At 40.3% G+C, this 16,365-nt stretch overlaps 1 protein-coding gene across 1 annotated transcript; it reads left to right on the forward strand.

Annotated features, from left to right (window-relative positions):
• Nucleotides 1–4,855: 4,855 nt before the first annotated feature.
• Nucleotides 4,856–14,954, forward strand: dclk3 (doublecortin-like kinase 3). The gene is made up of 8 exons (XM_042506065.1): nucleotides 4,856–4,922; nucleotides 6,948–7,147; nucleotides 8,081–8,212; nucleotides 9,828–11,051; nucleotides 12,770–12,902; nucleotides 13,905–14,072; nucleotides 14,175–14,861; nucleotides 14,905–14,954. Exons 1-8 carry the CDS (start codon nucleotides 4,856–4,858, stop codon nucleotides 14,952–14,954), a joined length of 2,661 nt encoding a protein of 886 aa, XP_042361999.1.
• The last annotated feature ends 1,411 nt before the right edge of the window (nucleotides 14,955–16,365 follow it).

Here is a 16,365-nt window from a genome sequence, read left to right on the forward strand (position 1 = left end):
TAAAAAATCAAACCTGTATCATATCACTGCATGCCACTAAGGAATTTTACTACTAAATCTCAAAATATGATGTTAAATCTACCATGATAAGATGAAAAGATTAAATGACTCATGTTTGTGCAGCTGGATAACTCTTCCAGGGAATCGATTTTGGCTGTAGGGACACACATTAGGCACGCGTGCCTCCTCTGCTGGTTAGACACTGGTACTGCATCATGAGTGTATTTACCTCCTGGCAATACAGGAGGTAAATACACCATACTTTATTAATTAGGTAGTTGAGGGCAAGATAGTGCAACAAGTAATAAAAAATGTTTTTATAATAATGTAGAAAAAATGAAAAAAATGATCCACAGACACACAATAAAATAAAACCAGTAATTAACATCCCCCAGAACCGGAGATGGGCAGGATTATGCTAAATGCAAGTGAATTAGCTGACATGTCCTGTCACGTCCAGCAACACCCTCATTTTGAAACACTAGCATTTAATATGTGTTCCCCTTGGGGGCAGGGGGTCATCTCTTTCTTTTCTACTATTTTCTACTGTATCAGTATCTGCTGTAATGGTACCATTTTGTGTCTTTTGCAATGGTTTAATGGGTTCCTTGTGAAGTTGGATTGTTTTTTTATTGAGTGTTCACGCCGTCCGTCAATGGGCATTTCTGTGACATTTCCACTACATGGTATGGCACTGCATAGCTCTGCTCAACATGCTCTGTTTTGGTTTTCCAACAGCAAAAGTGAAAGATAATGTCATCTCAGTCCAAGTTCCAACCAAACAGAGTCAATATTACAACGTGTTTACTGGTAAATGGACCTGCACTTATTGTATGTAGCACTTTTGATGTCATTTAACCACTCAAAGCACTTCCACACAAGGAGTCACATTCACACATACACTCATATACTGGGGGCTGAGGCTACCCTACAAGGTACCACCTGCTACTTAGTTTAACAGTCATACACATTCACACACTTCATCAACAGCCATCAGGAGCAATTTGGGGAACAGTCCCTTGCCAAGGGTACTTTGGCATGTTGACTGGAGGGGCCCAGAATGAAACTGCTACTGTCTAGAAAAAGACCTGGTCAGTCAAACAAAAGTCCAGTTATGTAGAACTGTTCAAGGGAAACAAGGGTGCAGCAACAAATTCTACGCCACATTTGCCCCGCCCTCAAAGACCCCCACGCCCCCAACACACACCCACACACACACACACACACACACACACACACACACTACAACACCCCTGAAAGTTAGACATTTAACCGACAGAAACCACCTACCATGCACTCCTGAATCCGCAGCCCCCCACCTTCTAAACAACATGGCCTGGCCACCTCAAATCTATGATGTGGGAAATGCATTCTTTAAATGTGGGGGTTATGGTCAGACCTATACTAACTCTTTGAAACCTGGGTCGACATTACTCTTCTTGAGACGCATACGGACACCTATCACCTATCAAGTATTTAATATTTTTAAATCCAGGCAAATTGGTTTAATTTTACAAAAAGGCAATGAGCAACTTCGCAAGAAATGTCCCACACTGTGAGAGAAATTAGATTTAGAACTTTTTTTTTTTAAATCTAGTTAAAAATGTTCAGAGAGCTATACTAATAATAACCGTAATTTATTGAATTATAATTTTTCAAAATTATTATAGGTAGTTTTTTAGGTTTTTAGGTTTTTAGATTTAGGTTTTTGTTGTCGTTTTTTTTCAATGTACTTTTCCGTTATTTTATTTGCACATTTTTGGGTCATTTCTTCTTAAGTTATTCATTGTCTTCTTCTATTGTTTTTGAAAGAAATCAAGCCAATTCACCCAGGCTTCAAGAGGTGGGGGGGAAATGTGCTTTATAAATAAACTTGACTTGCCTTTCCCTGATGGCCTCCGGGTTTGGGATCCTGACTCTGTAACCTCCTCTGTTTGAGTCCAGCTGGAGATCATTGTTGCATGTCATCACCCATCTCTACATTTTTTTTCCTATTTCACCCTGTAATAAAGGTGTAGAAAATGCCCCATAAAATATGTATAAAAAGAGGCAAGAACACCTGAAACTATAAGGGAAACATAAACTAATGATTATGGATTTACAATATTCAGCTCTTTGTTTATGACACATTTTTGGGAGCGCAAAACACATCGTTGGTCTTAGTGGTGAGTCCAGGATAAGAAGCCGGAATTGGAGTTGTTTCTTGATCCAATATTAACAGTATCCTTGGAGACAGAGCCGCGGGGGGCAATGTATTAAAAGATCAACCGGGCACTGTGTGTGTGTGTGTGTGTGTGTGTGCGCGCATGTGTGTGTGAGAGAGTATTGGATTCCATCAGTGAAACTATGGTAACAGCCCCAAAGACTTGCAACACCCCTCCCCTCCCCTGCGTCAGTGTGATTTTATGCCATAACTTTCTTTCCGTCACTATGACACAAAAGGTTTTGTGTGATAATTTATGCATTTTTAAATCCTTCAGTAACTCTCCAGCTGACTTTAAACAGGTTCCACTGAGAAAACACAAGTGAAGTTGTGTCCCTACTGTTTCTGTGACTTTGGACGTTTCAAAGTCTGAAGCCTACTTTAGCTGACTCTCAGCACATTTACACTTATAAAAGGTTACATTGTGAATTTGTAAGGCTTATTTTTCAAGTAATTTAGGGCATTTTTAGATAGTGTTTTTATTGATCATTAAACAAATTAAAAGGGCAGTCTTGGGTGACTATATGCTTTCTTGCTTGCTGCTATCCTGACTGCCTTATATTCACATTGGGCTAATCCCATTATAAGATCAGAATTACAGCTGCAAGTAATTCAGTAACCAATAAACAAATATAAATTAATAACCAAGACACAGTGGTGTAATGTAATAGAGTAATAACACTTTGTTATAATATTTAATATTTTAATTTTGGGGAGTATTTGTGCTTTACAAAGATTTTATTTTTCTGAAAACCTTCACTTTGACTCCACTAAATTTTCTAAATGAAATAAAAATACATACTTTTACTCTACTAAATTTCTGCCAAGCACCTGGTTACTTACTACAAAATAGGGAAGGAACTGAGGAGGGGAGGAGGAAGGAAGGAAGGAAGGAAGGAAGGAAGGAAGGAAAAGGGGGACAGATGGACAAATGAAGGAATGGGAGGGAAGGAAAATATGGACTGTTTTCTTTAAATCCTTGAAGTTGTAAAAACGACCTTGTTTTTATGTTATTACATTTTTTTTTAAAAATGTAATAACAATTTGCATTGCTTACTTTTTTTTATTACCAGCTTTTACTTGTACTTTTAATTTCTGTACTTAAGTATATTTATCGTCATAAATTTACTTTTGACACTTAAGTACAGTACAATACCAAAGTGGGCCTGGGAGGTGGGCCCTTGAAGAGCCTATAATTAAGTTTGGTTTTGTTTGCAGTTTTTTATTTTTAAGTAATTAGTGCCATAACTTAATTAAAATTAGGTAAATAAATCAATTGAAAGACTGAACTTTGTATTTAAAAAAAATGGTAGAAGCTCTCTCAGGCCCCTCTCACCCTTTAAAGGCACAAAATTGTTTAGTCCGCTCCTGCACTCGGTTTGTCGAAATGCAGGTAGAGCCAAGTGAGTGAATGCTTATGCTAGAGCACCAAAGTACACCGTGCTCTCTCTCCCAGAGAAAGGGAAATCTGGGTTTCAAAATAGAAAAGAAAGCAAGAAACATAAAAACAAATCAAAAAAGTATGTGGCTCAAGAAGGCAAGGGCAGGGGGCCTTGGGGGCCTGAGAATAAAATATTACAGCAGTCCCATGCTGTCATATGCACAGAAGTTAACTTCTTTATGAGAAAGAAAAATAGAGCCTGTCGCTAATATGGCAAAGCCATGGCCGCCATCTACAAGATGAAAAGACTATCACCTTAGAGCTACTTACACATGAGAGCAAGTGAGTTTACTGCTGTCTTTTATATGACAACACTTTGTGTTACAGTTAATTTGTATGAAAAGTGTCATACAAATAAAGTCTGATTGATTAAGGTCTGTATTAATAGGGCCTGGTGGCCTTGAAACAACCCTTATAGCCATATATCACTTATAAGGTTAGAGAATAGATAGATAGACAGATAAAACTTTATTGATCTCACACTGAGGAAATGTGTGCGTTACCGCAGCTCAGATACAGATGACAGAAGGAAAACAGCCATTTAAAAGATAAAAACAGAAAAACACAAGAAAAACAAGGAGGTAAACAGGGGGCTGTGGCAACAAGCTGCCTCCCCTGGCGCCATATTTTAACAGTTTAATATAATAATATTATGATCAACATTATGACAAATTCAACCAAACCTTCTCATTTTGGTGACTAATTCATCAAAACGCTGCTGTTACATTGGCACTAGAATAAACTCTCTTAAAGGGCTCTGATTGGGATAATGAAAAACAGTAAAGTTCCGGTCAGAGCTATCAAAATAAAACACCTTTCATCTTTAATCTGTCCTTAATGACCTCCGTTGGCCATCTTCTAACTTATAGTACACTGATGAGAGACAACTATGGGATAGTTGGTGGTGGTAGTAGACAACAACCTCGTGTTTACTTTTCAAAGTAAGCTGCTATGTAGATAAACCACCCACAACCCAATAAAGTGATTGTATTTTGACGGACAAATCGTCCAACTTCCGGTATTTATAACCGTCCAACTTGACGTGTATCCATAGCAACCACTGCAGCTACACCAGGTCCGGTCCTCTAACAGAGCATCCCGTTACCTTTTCTTGAAGCTTACAACCGACTATATGTCAGCAGCGACTTATGGGGAAATAAAACAATAAATGTTACTGACTAGTTTTAGTTCATGTGCTGTTTTTGAGAGCCATGACACCCTCACAGAGAGCCCGGTACGGATGCGAAGCGGCGCGAAACGCTAAATGGAGAATGGCAGGTGAGTCGATGGCTGGATTAAATCAATATTACTTACAATTGATTAAAGTTACAGGAGTTGATACAGTTGAGACTTTCCATTACAAGCAATCATATGTCTTGAAACTGGAATGTCTATAGCCTATTGTAAGTCTATATGCAGGCAATTAACTAGACCACACTAACTTTTTAAGAAGACTTTAAAGATTGTTCATAATCAACTTTATTGGCCTAGTAGGGGAGACTGGGCACGGTTAAAACACTTTTTGCATATCTCTCAGTTACTCAGAAACTATAGGAACTACACCCATGTAATTTTTATATATCAAATTCACATTATCTGGTAATTACCAATACACTTTAAACATAATTACGTATGACATATCGCTCTCAATATTTATTTAAATAGAAGAACTCAGACCCCAACTGTGGGGACAATTGCAACATATTGCAGGGACTGATGCAACATGCTTAAAATACATTAAATTTCATTAGCCTGTTTAACTTTATCTTTTTGTCTCAAAAAGCATAGTATGTTGAATATATGAATTGTTGTACAATAGTATAATATCATTATGATATTATTGTACATACATACAATATTAAAGCACAATTATTCATTGATTAAGTATTATCTAACAGTTATTGAGTTTTGTTTGTGGGGAACCCCTCAGAAAAAAAATGTCTGCTTTTAGATTATTTATTGAGTGTGTTATATACAATAATGGCTCACTATTTACTTATGAGCCATTATAATAATGATGTTACATCAGTACGAAATAATGCAATGATCACAGTTATGGTAACTCCAATAATAAACAGAAACTCACAATGACTATAGCATGTATAAATATAAGCTATACATTTTAACATGATCTTTTTATATTTTGTGAGGGCATCAAAATGTCAATGTGGCACACAACAGTTAATTTTTTATATTTGAGTAAACTATCATTTTTTTATAAACATAGTGACTGAAGCATGTTGGAAAATACTGTGGTTTTGATACAGCTGCTTAGCTTGGGGATAGTTGCAACAAGTTGTTGTAATTGTCCCCGCCCTTATGAAATTTTTGCATTAGTCTTAGGTACTTAGCCATAAATAGACATAAAAGTTAGGTACAAGGACAATGAAGCTGGACAAAGGTAAAGAACAGATAGGGCTATTATCCTACAAAGGTGTGACAAATAGGTGTTTATGTAAATATTATTAAATTGGGACCCCATTGGAGCCTTGGGACATGTAAAATGTGATTTAACTGACGTGTTATTACAATAAGAAGGCTCAAGAAGTTATTACTCTACTTATCCAACTCCCCAACAAACACAGACATGCACACAAAGACCCTCTGAGGTCCCAGGATCGCCAAGAAAAGGCTGACTAAGACTTTCCTGACTGGCCACAGCTGGCTCATTATGAGTTCTTTGAGCTTGAGGACATGAGTTTTTTGTTAAGTGTGTGTGTGACTGTGTGCGCCGTTGCTAACAGCGCTGGTTGTGGTGTCTTGTTTAAAGGGGGCCCTGGTCATTTTAGAGGTATAGGGTCTTGTGTTTCTGTTGTTCTGTGTCTGAAAAACCCTGACCCCCACAGACTGGACGGATAACATCTCTGTCTCCCTCAGTGCCAGAAAGTGAAACGTCAAAGATGCTGTGTGTCTCTAATGCTTCATTAATCATGCAGATTCGGCTGAGCCCTAACCAGGTCAGGCAAGCTTTTGTTAAGTTGTGTGTGTGGATTTGCATGACTTAAGGAAGCCTAAATAATTCAGTCGATGGGGCAAGGTGCTTGAAGAATCTCAAATGGCCCTTGCACTCCATGTGATGGAAAACACTCAAATCTGATCAGCCGGATTTGTTTTCACACACACGCGTGCACACTAACACAGGAGGAGGAACTGGTGTTGTGTTACTTATGAGTTTTCCTTTGTATACAAGTCTAGCAGAAACAAAGTGATGACATTAGCGTTATTAAGCACACTTACATTAATCCGACTCTTGCTTTCTGTCTCTGTGCTTCCATCCTTATCCTCCTTTTCTCCCTGCTTCAGCTCCTCCGGTCCCCTTGTTGAAGCGTGCTGATGGGGCACCGCAGCCATGGCCCATTCACCCTCACCCATCAGGACAGGTCCACAGGTCCCACTTCCCTCCTCAACTCCCTCTTTTCCACACGCGTCATGCAGAGGAGAGCGCAGAAAGGCCCCATCTGGTCACCATCATCCGCCCCTGCGGTCAAAGCATACTACGCAAGGTGAACTTACTATTTAATAATTTTCAGTTTAAAATAAAGTACAATTCATGAAAGGCTTATAGGTTGTGTAATGACTTTATCAATGGTATAAAGCAGTGATACTCAACTTATGGCCCGTGAGCAAAATCTGTCCCCCGTGAGCTGCTGGGTGCCCTCTAGGCATTTCTTATTCACAATAACTGGGAATTGCTTTTGTACTTTTAGTATACATAATGAGCCAGAGTGCATAAAGCAGCAACAAAATAAAGCTTATTATCAAAAAATTGCCAGTGGAAAATCATCAACTGCCCCCGCCAGAGGTAATAGCTATGCCCCGAATGTCCTAAAATCCTAGATACATCCTAAAATCCTACAAACATATTAAGTCCTGGAAACCTCCTAAATCCAAGAAATGTCCTAAAATTCTACAAACATCGTAAAATCCTTTTTTAAAAAAGTGTTAAAATCCTAGAAACATGTATGGGGCTGCTGCAACTGGACTCATGCAGTTAAGTATTCGCGGTATAAGGTATTAATAAGACCAATATTTGGGTTGAAAGGTCGTGAATGTTTAATCAAAAACCTTTAATGGGAGGTGCCCAGGAGGCATCTTGATCAGATGCCTGAACCACCTCAACTGGTCGCTTGTATCTGTGATTTCATTCTTTCAGTCACTACGCAAAGCTAATGACCATAAGTTTAGTTTGGGACGTAGCTGGACCACTAAATCGAGATCTTTGCTCAGCAAGCTCAGCTCCCTCCTCACCATGACAGGTCCAAACAACAGATTTTCCTGATCAAATAGATACAATCACTCTAAACCAGACAAAGGGGCATTTCACAACTTGGCAACCCAAATGTTGTTCTCTCTGTAACACATGTAGAGTACAAGAGTAACCGACATGGGAGAAGATGTCATTACTTAACTGTGATTTTTGCCTCTCTGTCGTCAAGGTAACAGTCCTGTTGAACCGTAGAGGTGTGGTGTCCTTTGAGCAACTGCTATTGGATATCTCAGAGGCGTTGGGCTTTCCTCGCTGGCACAGAGCCCGAGTCACACGCCTGTACACGACCCACGCACGAGAGGTGAGGCTCAACCACGGTCACATTAACCCTACTAGGGAGCCCTAGGGCAAAGATACACTGATGGGCCCCTTTTAACGACTCTCACATTCCTCCCACAACTGCAATCTGTACCTGCCCCCCAGGTTTACTGTGAGTATGACACATGTAGGCACAAAACTGAATTATGAAGGTTATGTCTTAAGGTTTTTGGATGGGATCCATCTAATGACAGGGCCTCAAAGAACACTCCCTGAAGCCCCTCTCATGTCAGTTTTTCTCATGCAAATGTTCAATTAAAGTGGCTCAAACAAGTTGACACAAGGTAGACCTGGAGCTTCCAAAGTGATGTTATGGGGCCCCAAGGCACTGTTCCTCCTTGTCCCCCCTTGTCCTGCTCTGACGAGCTCCAGTTTTGGGCTTAACGCACCTAATACACAGATCTTCAGTTGACTCCCTTTTAATGAGTCGGACAAATAAAAACAAAGGACAGCACAGGGAGGTGCAGTAAAGGGATATGTGCAGTGGTGGATGAAGTACTTAAAAGCCAAATTTCAGAAAAAGTACAGTTATCTTTCCAGAAAATGACTTTTGTAGAAGTTAAAATCACCTATTAGAATACTAAAAGTTAAAGTTAAAAAGTTAAAAGTTAAAAGTTTTAAAGCATCTGATGCCTACCGTAATTAAGTACCAAAAGTAAATCTTTATTATATTAAATGTACTTAAGTATTGGAAGTAAAAGCATGAGTACATGCTGGAATTTTTTTTTAAAAAAGTATTCTGAAATTTGAGAATTATGTTTATTTTTTCATAAGCTGTTCACCACCTTAGAATGGAAAGTGTATTACACTTGAATAAAAACTTTTTTTCATTACTTAAAAGGTTTTAAAGAATAAAATCCAGTTTTTGCTTCCCTCCAATTCTTTTGTGCATCTGTTAGTCCCTTCCTCCTTCTGTCCCCATTTTGTAAGTAACTAAGATGTTTAGAGGAAACTTATTAAAGTATATATTTTACTTAGGAAATGTAGTGAAGTAAAAATGAAAATTGATAGAAATATAAAAACTCAAGTACAGATACTCAGATAAAAAACTGCAACAACGTACTGTTACATTACATTACACCACTGGATATGTGGGCACTATCCTAATGAGAATTTAGAAATGTCGTGTTCCTAACTTGCATATCAGGATGCTACAAAGCTCTTAAAGATTCAGTGTGCTTGAGTTAGTGGACTTTTGTAGCATCTAGCGGGAGGATTGCAAATTCCAATAAGCTGAAACATCTTCCTATTAGATTTATCACAGTGTTTAGATTTATTACAGTATTTCATAGTTCAGGAGGCTTTTAATGGCAGCCAAACTAACAGCATAGATCTCTTTCTCTCTAAAACATATGGACACTATTAATAAAACTGATAAAAACACCTAATAAAGCAGTTTGAACTTGAGCTGCCAAGTGCCATCTAGTTCTCTAATGTTTAAGAGAGGGCAGATATATCTACGGCCGATATCTCCAACACTCTGCAACACACACCCAAACAATCTAGACTGATAAATGGCCCTACAGGTAGTAGGGGAAATATTTATTTTTGATTTTGGGGTGAACTGTCCCTTTAATTTGTTACTTTTATTTCCATAGGTGAAAGGTGTATGTGATTTCTTTCGAGGCGAGGTGGCCTTTCTGGCGCTCGGTAAGGCTCGTCCTGAGCTGAGCGGTGTGCAGGAGGCTCTGGAGGAGCTGTTTCCAGAACATTCCCATTACCGGGCTGATGCACTGCGGGCCTGGGAGAAAAGACTTTGTCCGGCACCAGATAAAGCAGCTAAGGCCGACAGCGGATACAGCGAGGGGACTGACAGCAGCGAGACAAACGCTAACCAAGAAACACACCAGGACCTAAATACACACATCAGAAATCACACTAATACACACACAAGTACACAGCCACCTCACCATATAGAAAAACAGCAGCCTGAAAATTACAACTCAGGTGTTCAAAAGTGTCATAAAAAGAATTCCTGCAGGAAACCCGCTCACCTTCCCAACCACCTGCAGAAACTGCGTGTGAGGGGCGGGGTCAGAGAGCAACAGCCCTCTGTGATTGGACCATTTAAACATGAGGAAGGTCTTAGAGAAGCAGACATGCCCTCTGCTGCACTGTGTGCAGATTGCTTAGCAAGGAGAGTTAAACATCAGGGTGCAGAGCGGCCCAGTCAACTGTCAGGGAGGGTCCCACTTCCTCCTGTGTCGAGGAAGCCTAAGGGAAGTTCTTATACAGAACAGGAAGTGAGAAAATTGTACGTTCACATCAGCCCCACTCCACAGCCAATCAGCAGAGACGAGGAGAAGAGTGTCGCCCAGTTAGTCCCAAATCCACCTCCAGATGTGGGTAAAGATCACAAGGACCTACAGCAGAGGACGACCTTTAACCTTCCCTCAGACGGCAGTGATGTCACCCTGGCTGATATCGAGCAGTGCTATGAAATTGGACGCGTAGTTGGCGATGGCAACTTTGCAGTGGTGCGAGAGTGCCGCCGTCGTGACAACGGACAAACACTTGCCATGAAGATTGTCGAATGCTCCAAGCTGATTGGCCGAGAGCACATGATGCAGAACGAGCTGAGCCTTCTGGGTAGCCTCTGTCATGCTCGCATAGTGCGGCTGTTTGCGCACCACCACACACACACCCACTTGTACTTGGTGATGGAGCTGGTGAGCGGGGGGGATTTGTTCGAAGCCATCAGTGAGAGGGGGAAGTTTCCGGAGGCAGAGGCAGGACTGATGGTGTCAGACGTGAGTGAAGCACTGAACTACATCCACTGCAAAAGTATCGTCCACAGAGACCTCAAACCAGAAAACCTGCTGGTGAGTGTCACTGTCACCCTGCTACAACTTGGTTTTAAAATGTGTTTCGCTGATCCGAACACTAAATAGACACACTTGTTCTCATTTGTGTCTATTATGCGGCTCCAGCGTACCATTTGTGTTCAGATTTTGTCACTGCTAGCGTCACTTCCACTAGAAGGTCAAAGGGCCAGTTATATCACAAATATGTTATACAATTATTTCATCCACACTCTCGCCAGTCACATGGCGAGAGACATTATGGCTCATTTACGTTCAACGTCAGATATGTAGATGGACCACAGACGTATATGTATATAAAGTGGATGAATCCCCCACTACCTCTGCTATTTTGCGATGGTGATGTCATTGAGAGCCAGAGTCTGCGCAGTAATGATATCTGTGGTGGGGGAGTTCCTGCCGAAACACCCAACCAATCGTCAGCAGCTCCACTGAATGCAAGCGTGTGGATTGGCTGTCACAGCTGTCAATCATTGCAGAAAACCCCCTTTTTATAGAACTGAATAACTCGATAAAACTGAACGTATCATAAAAACGATAGCTTGATCAAACATGAGGGTGATGAGAACTACCCTCAATGACAGAAACCATCTTTGGGAAAAATTTGGTGCGTTTTCAGTTTGGCCTATGTCCCATTCATTAACATGGAGAGGCGGGCTTTATGACCTTTACTGCAGTCAGACACCAGGGGGCGATCGAGATTGAAAAGTTACTCTTTTGGGGATCTGACATGTTGTCCATCTTTGTATACAGTCTATGATACTCACTGACTGAGTCTTCTGTCCGCACTGATCACTATCACTAGAGTCTGTGGGGACAGTGTAACCTAGTTCAAGCAAATACGACCATAGGACATAATAAAGATATTTTATAAATGATGGAACCGGGTAAATCAGTAATATATTTTTACATTATTACAGCCTCCTCCATCATTGCCATGTTTGGTGTTGTCAGTGATTTTTTACTCTGCTCTCTAGTGGTTGTATCTATGTCATATAGAACTAAGTATTTCAATAGTGACGGTCAAGTTTAAAATGAATGTATCTATTTTCAAATGTAAAAAGGAGTATCAACGATCCCTCAGTAGGTGTGTCAGTACGGAGGGAGATATTGCTGTCCAACACTAAGAGTGAGCACAGAGAAAAAAGATAGACGGCCATATGAAGAAAATCAAATATCAGTATATTCTTTGCCCAAATATTGATATTGTTATTGTAGGGTTTACTGTAGGTGCTTGTACAAAACATTTACTCAATGAGATTTTTAGCAAATAATCATCAGTAATGTTGATATAATGACTGAGTGGGTAAAAGCAAATAGACAACTAGAATAGTAAAGTATGTTTAGAAAACTACATCAACTTTACTGTAATTCAGCCTTAAAAACTAGAAAAAAAGAAAATATTCAACAATTCGATATCCTACATCTATAATGGTAACTTCTCTCATACCCCGATAGATATAATTTGAATATATTGCCCAGCTACACTGTGACATCGTCATACCAGTACAATAATCTGGAGTTAAAAAAATATCTCATGATAAAAACTAAGGTCAATATTTTGCAAAACTAATAATGCAGGAAAGTGTCAGTAACAAAAGTTTCTATGGTGAGCATGTGGGTGCCCCTGGAGACATTTGAATTTTAAAGTATAGTCTCAACGCCTCCGTGCCTGACTTGGTTTCCGTCTATGTCTTGTTTTTCTCGTTCTCTCTCAGATAGAGCATGTGGCTGCTGGCATCTGTAGGCTGAAGCTGGGAGACTTTGGTCTTGCCATGATTGTGACTGAACCAGTCTTCACCATATGTGGCACGCCCACGTATGTCGCCCCAGAGATTCTCTGCGAGACAGGTTAGTGGTGTTTGCTGCATAAATCACTCCTTTACACAAAGAGGAAAGCTTTTTACTTATAAAGTAAGAATTAGGATTTTATCACTAAATACGAGTGTTTCTTATTTCTATACTCTTCCTAATATTTTTTAAAAAATCAATTTCCAATCTGAATTTGAGTTTTGTTTAGTGTTTTAATTCAATGTCAAGTGAATAGAATTTAGGGGGATATATTGGCAGAAATTGAAACTAACATAGTAAATCTGTTTTCATTAGTTGATAATTATCTGAAAATAAAAATTTTTAAGTTTTCATTACCTTAGAGAGAGCTGTTTATAACTATATTGGGAGCATGTCCTCGTCCACTGAGTCTGCCATGGTGCAATAACATGTTTGTACAGTAGCCCAAAACGGACAAACTTAAAAGTGGTTGTTTAAGGACATTTTCATTTTGGCAGCCGTAGTTGGCAGCCCCTCCATGATGAATAGCATTGAAAGAAACAATGATTTTTTTTAACGTAAAATTGCTTTGTTCCATGTTACCGCTTGTTTTAAACCACCACGTCTATTTGTTTTGGAAACCTCTCCAGATAATTTTACATCTTAAACACTGATTTGTAACATGAAACTGAGGGAGACGTTTCAGTTGGTTGAAATCCGCAATCCTCTCTGCTACATGCCATTAAATCTGCTCCATATCTCACACACTGTTTCTTTAGCCCTTTGAAACCTGAGCATTGGCTTGATTTCTTTCAAAAACGTGGGAAAAACTTGCAAAATATTTTTTACATAAAATTTTTAAGACAATTTCAGGTAATTTTCTTGTCACCTAACTAAGCTCTTGTAACTTCTGGGACATTTTTGCCAAGTTACTTATTGCCTTCTACCCCCCCAAAATCAATCAATCAAACCAATTTGTTCAGGTTTCAATGGTTAAAGTGCTTCTTGTGAAAGACATCTGAATGCACCAAAAGAAAACTGATGTCTGACCAGGTTTCAAATAACTGTGGTTTGACCCAACAGGTTATGGAGTTGCAGTGGATGTATGGGCTCTGGGCGTTATTCTTTACATCCTGCTGTGTGGATTTCCCCCATTTCGCAGTCGGGATCGGGACCAGGAAGAGCTGTTCCAGCTAATAAAACAGGGACAAATCCATTTCCTGTCCCCCTACTGGGACCCCATCTCAGAAGGTGAAAAGTACAGCAAAATAAACTGTGTTGCCAGAAATGCCTTTACATAGAAACTCAAATAAACAGTCTGCTTCTTTATATTGTGTGTGTGTTTTTGTGCAGAAGCCAGAGGCCTTGTCAGAGCTCTGCTTCAGCCAGACCCCACTGCGAGGCTGACGGCAGAGCAGACCTTACTGCACCCCTGGGTGAAGGCTATGGCTTCATTTTGCAGGCAGAGGGCGCTCTCAGACAAAACTCAGAGGGACACAGCCAACACTGGGGCAGAACCAGACAAGTCCAGACAAGTTGAGAGACTAGCCCAGATCAATGCAGCAGCAAGGGTTATGGACAAATCAACAAGAAACACCAGCAGGGAGGGAGAAAAAGAGTCCAGCAGACATGACGAGCAACAAACTGAGATGAACTTGAGAGGAAGACAAGATGAGGTCAAACCACCACAGCAGCAATTAAAGGAGACAGTTCACACCATGTCTCAAAAGCTTCAAGTGCACACACCCTCTGGGGCCACACTTGGTCAGCAGAAACCAGAGTGCACCCCTGCAGACTCTGGTTCACCCAGCAGACCAGAAAAACAGGACCCAGGTCCCCCAGACTGTGATCCTGACTGCTTAATGAGCCCGAGTGTTGAACTCAATCAACCTGGTGCCTCCACAGCCCAAACTGAGCTTCCATCCCAGATTAAGTTACAATCAAAACAAAACAGCCAACAGCAATCGCCTCCATCTTCACCACCTAATACAGCGCAACCAACCACAGCAGGTCACTCAGCACAAAATCTCCCATCCTCCAACCCAGCAGCTTCTTCATCTCACTGTATCCATCAGCAGAGTCTCACCTCCGCCTAGCACCCCCCCCCCCCCCACCCCCCCCGCTGAAAACTAAGATGAACCGTCCATTCACACCACCACCGCCCACCCACCCACACAGTCTTGACCTCAATGTCAATCTCCTGCTGAACCGTGTGATTAGATCAGGGTCATCACTTTCATTGTTCCGGACAATACCGCAGATTTCCTGGCAGCTGATTCCTTGAATGACCTGCAGATGATGTGATTTACTGTCTTTGGATTGAAAAGGGTCTGATTGATGAGGCTAGATAAATCTCATAAATGTGTGTAATCCATGTATCCTGCAATCACAAGCTGATGATGAGATGTTATGTAATGACGGAGGTATGAGTAGTGAATGGAACTTTTGATCAAGTGGGACTAAATTTAAACCTATTTGCAGTTTGTCAGTGTTTTAAATCTTGTGGTGTATTCATGAAAATACTTTAGTACATTTCTGAAGTGTTTTTTTTTTTTTTTGCCATGTTTAACTTTGAGGATATGTTATCATGTCTGCCATTACTAGAGGTTTCTATTTTTGATTGCTTGTGTGACGCCACTGACCGACCCTTACCCTTTAATTTAATTCCTAGAAGTCTGTGCTCGTTTATCTAGCAACATTTGTTTACTACACATTCATAAACTAAAAATATCTGTACCAAGAACCTTTTATTTTACTCCTGGTATGAGTTTGCCATATTTACTAAACTCAAAGACGCCATCTTAGTGAATGTGTTTTTTGTGCAGATTTTGGTGGTCAACAAATTACAGTTGATTTTAATGAATAGTCCCGGCACTGTAACCATGAAGCGGATTAGCAATATTTTGACAAATTAATTTATAGTAAGATCAAGTGCATAATAATGGCCATTGTCCAGGAGTCAGGTCAGTGTGTGACCACATACAGCTACTGGCTACACTGTGTGTGCATAACTGCGGATGGTATGTCCCACTGCCATTCCACACAGACCAAATAAGGCATATCTGTCTGTCCAATAGGAGTGGTTAGAGTTGTCCCTCCCGATTGCAGACAGCTGACACTTTGACATCCTGCCCCACCTAAACCAAGCACTCACAGACATACACACAGCCCCCTATCCTGTAGGCAACACAAATGCACCCCTCCCAGCCCTTGAGGCTGCTAAGCCACATATCTGGGGCACTGAAGGGATGAACAAGCTTATAACTGACCTAGAATTAGTGGCCATGGTTAGTTAAGGCTTTCATTGATCACCCTGTTTTTCCGGATGAATTATTTATGCACTAACACTGGACTCCTAGATTGTAGCCACTGAAACACAAAATGGCAGAAAAACAAGGTATTTTGTGTCATAAAGTTTTGTGAAAAGTTTTTGCTGTCACACAGAATAGTGAAGGTATATGTAGATGCAGAGATGTAATGTAACAAAGTAATGCTTTGTAACAATACTTAAGTATTTTCTGGAAATATCTGTACTTTATTTGAG

Source organism: Plectropomus leopardus, chromosome 18, assembly GCF_008729295.1.
Source record: "Plectropomus leopardus isolate mb chromosome 18, YSFRI_Pleo_2.0, whole genome shotgun sequence".
NCBI classification, from domain to species: Eukaryota; Metazoa; Chordata; class Actinopteri; order Perciformes; family Serranidae; genus Plectropomus; species Plectropomus leopardus.